The following is a 5,000-nucleotide window of genomic DNA, read 5'->3' as shown; positions in this document are numbered from 1 at the left end:
TCACTTCCTGTCTGTTAACTCGTCTATCTCGCTGTCTGTTAACCTGTCTCACTTCCTGTCTGTTAACTCGTCTATCTCGCTGTCTGTTAACCTGTCTGTCTCACTTCCTGTCTGTTAACTCGTTTATCTCGCTGTCTGTTAACCTGTCTGTCTCACTTCCCGTCTGTTAACCTGTCTGTCTCACTTCCTGTCTGTTAACCTGTCTGTCTCACTTCCTGTCTGTTAACCTGTCTGTCTCTCTTCCTGTCTGTTAACCTGTCTGTCTCTCTCTCTGTCTGTTAACCTGTCTGTCTCACTTCCTGTCTGTTAACCTGTCTGTCTCACTTCCTGTCTGTTAACCTGTCTGTCTCTCTTCCTGTCTGTTAACCTGTCTGTCTCTCTCTCTGTCTGTTAACCTGTCTGTCTCACTTCCTGTCTGTTAACCTGTCTGTCTCACTTCCTGTCTGTTAACCTGTCTGTCTCTCTCTCTCTCTGTTAACCTGTCTGTCTCTCTCTCTGTCTGTTAACCTGTCTGTCTCACTTCCTGTCTGTTAACCTGTCTGTCTCACTTCCTGTCTGTTAACCTGTCTGTCTCTCTTCCTGTCTGTTAACCTGTCTGTCTCTCTTCCTGTCTGTCTCTCTCTCTCTCTGTCTGTTAACCTGTCTGTCTCACTTCCTGTCTGTTAACCTGTCTGTCTCTCTTCCTGTCTGTTAACCTGTCTGTCTCTCTTCCTGTCTGTTAACCTGTCTGTCTCTCTCTCTGTCTGTTAACCTGTCTGTCTCTCTCTCTGTCTGTTAACCTGTCTGTCTCACTTCCTGTCTGTTAACCTGTCTGTCTCTCTCTCTGTCTGTTAACCTGTCTGTCTCACTTCCTGTCTGTTAACCTGTCTGTCTCACTTCCTGTCTGTTAACCTGTCTGTCTCACTTCCCGTCTGATAACCTGTCTGTCTCTCTTCCTGTCTGTTAACCTGTCTGTCTCACTTCCTGTCTGTCTCTCTCTCTCTCTGTCTGTTAACCTGTCTGTCTCACTTCCTGTCTGTTAACCTGTCTGTCTCTCTTCCTGTCTGTTAACCTTTCTGTCTCTCTTCCTGTCTGTTAACCTGTCTGTCTCACTTCCCGTCTGATAACCTGTCTGTCTCTCTTCCTGTCTGTTAACCTGTCTGTCTCACTTCCTGTCTGTCTCTCTCTCTCTCTGTCTGTTAACCTGTCTGTCTCTCTCTCTCTGTCTGTTAACCTGTCTGTCTCACTTCCTGTCTGTCTCTCTCTCTCTCTGTCTGTTAACCTGTCTGTCTCTCTTCCTGTCTGTTAACCTTTCTGTCTCTCTTCCTGTCTGTTAACCTGTCTGTCTCACTTCCCGTCTGATAACCTGTCTGTCTCACTTCCTGTCTGTTAACCTGTCTGTCTCACTTCCTGTCTGTCTCTCTCTCTCTCTGTCTGTTAACCTGTCTGTCTCTCTCTCTGTCTGTTAACCTGTCTGTCTCACTTCCTGTCTGTCTCTCTCTCTCTCTGTCTGTTAACCTGTCTGTCTCACTTCCTGTCTGTTAACCTGTCTGTCTCTCTTCCTGTCTGTTAACCTGTCTGTCTCTCTTCCTGTCTGTTAACCTGTCTGTCTCTCTTCCTGTCTGTCTCTCAGTCTGGGTGGTTATCCTCCATTTCACGAGAGTTTTGGTCGTCAGTCGATCAGAGATCAGATCATCCGTGGAGAATTCACCATGGTTCACTCCAAATGGAAACATGTCTCTGACCAAGGTACTACTGTAATATTAATAATAATGCTATTATAATACTACTGTAATATTAATAATAATACTATTATAATACTACTGTAATATTAATAATAATACTATTATAATACTACTGTAATATTAATAATAATACTATTATAATACTACTGTAATATTAATAATAATACTATTATAATACTACTGTAAGACTTGTATGACTACTGTAGGACTACTAATACCACTGTAATATTACTAATACTGCTATAAGACTATTTTAAGACTATTGTAAGACTATTGTAAGACTTCTGAAAGACTACTGAAAGACTCCTAGTCCACTGTAAGACTACTGTTATGGAAAATTCTAACTTTAGGGGTTATAAATTGGGTTAGACTGGGTCAAGCCTGGGCCTTGAGGTCAGAGTAAGCAACACTAAATCTAAAGCTGAAGGAGACACTGTCTCCTCTCCTTGAGACTCAGAGCAGCTGTCTGTGTTGTTTGGGGAAGCAGGAGCAACTCTGATAAAGAGTGTACCGGTGTTGTCACGGTAACCAAGGTCAGGGATATGGACCCGAGACTCCCCAGATACCACAGATAGGTGAGTGCGCAAATTCCAACAGCAGCTCCAAAACCAGAATGTGCTGACGGTGACCTGAAGCTCCATGCAACGTGACTGAAGTAACGAGGGTAAAAACATTTCCCTGTTTAGAAACTAATGAGCCAGTAGACTAACTGTGATGACAGTAGATGGGTTTGACCATTTCTGGGTGTGTAGTGTTTATAGTACGACCTGTAGGGGTTTAAAGAGTGAAAAAACTACTATAAGACTACTGTAAGATTATTCTAAGACTACCGTAATACTACTATAAAACTACCATAAGACTACTGTAAGATTATTCTAAGACTACCGTAATACTACTATAAGACTACTGTAAGATTATTCTAAGACTACCGTAATACTACTATAAAACTACTATAAGACTACTGTAAGATTATTAAGACAACCGTAATACTACTATAAGACTACTGTAAGACTATTCTAAGACTACCGTAATACTACTATAAAACTACTATAAGACTACTGTAAGATTATTAAGACTACCGTAATACTACTATAAGACTACTGTAAGACTATTCTAAGACTACCGTAATACTACTATAAAACTACTATAAGACTACTGTAAGATTATTCTAAGACTACCGTAATACTACTATAAAACTACTATAAGACTACTGTAAGATTATTAAGACTACCGTAATACTACTATAAAACTACTATAAGACTACTGTAAGACTATTCTAAGACTACTGTAATACTACTATGAAACTACCATAAGACTACAGTAAGACTACTGTAGGACCACCGTGATATAGTAATACTATAGGACTACTGTAACATTACTGTTATAGTTTTTCTTGTAAATCTCAGAATGATCTGATTCAAGGATGGATTTGTTTCTCCAGACTTGAAAGCATTTCATGGTTGTTCAGGGTTGTTGTTGTTTAGTCCAACCCCCCCCCCCACCCCCCCCCCCCCCAGTCTGTAAACTGTGTGTGTGTTACAGCGAAGGATGTGGTGAGGAAGCTGCTGGTCGTCGATCCCTGTAAGAGGATGACTGTCGAGGAGGCTCTGCAGCACACCTGGTTACAGGTAACTGCAGTGTGTCTGCTGTTGGCTGATGATGTCATAGTGATGTCATCAGACCAATCTGTGTTACAAACTGCAGGTGTGGCTGTTGACCTGCAGGGAGGCTCTAATGAAAGACTATCCAGGTGCATTATGGGAAAATATAGGCTCCAGTGTTTGTGGACTAACATTCAGGATCTGTGTGTGTGTGTGTGTGTGTGTGTGTGTGTGTGTGTGTGTGTGTGTGTGTGTGTGTGTGTGTGTGTGTAGGACCGTGTGATGTTGGACACGGCTCACAGGCTCATGTACCCCTCTGAGGCTGCTGCTGGCTCCGCCTCCTGTGCCACGGCGGCAGCGGCATCAGCTTCAACGAGGAAACGAGGACGAGATGAAGGAGACGACGAGGACCATCCGGCCAAACGGAGACAAACCCCGCCCCTTGCCCCGCAATAGCTGACCAATTGGAAGCAGCCACTCATATCATTCCAAGTCATGTGACTTGTTCACTACTGAGACAGTCCACTGTAAATAAAGTTTAATTATTTCTTTCTAATAAAATATTTTATATGTTTCACTTTGTCTTATGTTTAATATCTTTTTAATGATAAAACCTTCAAATGGCTCCAACAGAAAACAATCCGGCTACACAAATCTAATATACACACACACACATATATATATATATATAATGTATTAGCACCTGTTTTACAACATAAAGACAAATATAATACTACAAAATTTGTACAATTTCTGTGACAGCAGCCTGTAAAACTGCAGTCTGAACAGGTGAGATAGCCACTGCTAGCCTAAGCTAAAGCTAATTATACTGTCTGTTACCAGTGGTGGAAGAAGTACTCCGATACTTTACTGCAGTAAAAGTACCAATACAGCAATGTAAAAATACTCCATTACAAGTAAAAGTCCTGCATGTACATAAGTATCAGCAGCAAAGTGTAGTTAGTTACTTTCCACCATTTTTCTACCTGTTATCTGTGGTTTGTATGTTCCACATAATGAAATGAGGCAGCAGCTAAAGCTAAGCTAAGCTAAGCTAAAGCTAACAAGCTAACAATTCAGGCAGTTTGGTTGTAAAGTTTTCACACTGTAGATTAATTAATTATAACAGTTTTAATATAAACTGTGGGGACACATAATAAAACACATTTATTCCTTATGAAAGAATAAAATAAATCAGTAAACAATTAAAATAAAGTTTATTTTCTTTCATTTAAAAAGGATGAAAGCTTTAAGGACAGATTCATGTTTTCACGACAACAACACAACACATCCAACCACCTGTTTGTCATGTGACTACAGTTTCATACTTGGGTCACATGATGACACCTGAACCATCTCCATGACAACCGGGAGACATCATCTGCTGAGGAAGGCCATGAGATGTGACTGAAAGCTTGTGTTTCCAGCTCAACAATAAAGTTGAACTGAAGGTATTAGTTGGGTGAAACATCCTTCAGACTCAACTGACTGATGACGATGTTCTGTTGTCATGGCAACAGTGAGGCAGATAAACAGCGGATTATTAGAGACGTGAGCGACCAGAGAGGCAGAATAAGATCTGATTCAGTCTGATGTTAAACTGCAGCTTGAAACCAGCTGATCAGTTTAATATAATAAACATGAAGCCGATCAGTGAAAAGATTCTGAACTTGTG

The 5,000-nt window shown here is 41.0% G+C and overlaps 2 protein-coding genes across 3 annotated transcripts in view; one reads left to right on the top strand and one right to left on the bottom strand.

Annotated features, from left to right (window-relative positions):
* Positions 1–3,902, top strand: part of chek2 (checkpoint kinase 2) — a 12,419-nt gene extending 8,517 nt beyond the window's left edge. For both annotated transcript variants that reach the window (XM_044335159.1, XM_044335168.1), the window contains exons 12-14: positions 1,613–1,728; positions 3,267–3,352; positions 3,599–3,902. In XM_044335159.1, the coding sequence (XP_044191094.1) occupies positions 1,613–1,728; positions 3,267–3,352; positions 3,599–3,781 (385 nt within the window). In that variant the 3' untranslated portion in view covers positions 3,782–3,902. The remainder of the gene's footprint in view (positions 1–1,612; positions 1,729–3,266; positions 3,353–3,598) is intronic.
* A 623-nt stretch (positions 3,903–4,525) lies between these two features.
* gstt2 (glutathione S-transferase theta 2) overlaps positions 4,526–5,000 on the bottom strand; it is a 3,665-nt gene continuing 3,190 nt past the window's right edge. The window contains exon 5 of the mRNA XM_044335193.1: positions 4,526–5,000. This exon is cut by the window's right edge and continues 522 nt beyond it. The gene's annotated coding sequence lies outside the window, so the exon portion shown is untranslated.

The sequence above is a fragment of the Thunnus albacares genome, chromosome 2 (genome assembly GCF_914725855.1).
Source record: "Thunnus albacares chromosome 2, fThuAlb1.1, whole genome shotgun sequence".
Lineage (NCBI taxonomy): Eukaryota > Metazoa > Chordata > Actinopteri > Scombriformes > Scombridae > Thunnus > Thunnus albacares.
The sequence above is the reverse complement of the archived record's forward strand: the minus strand, read 5'-3'. Positions and strand labels throughout refer to the sequence as shown.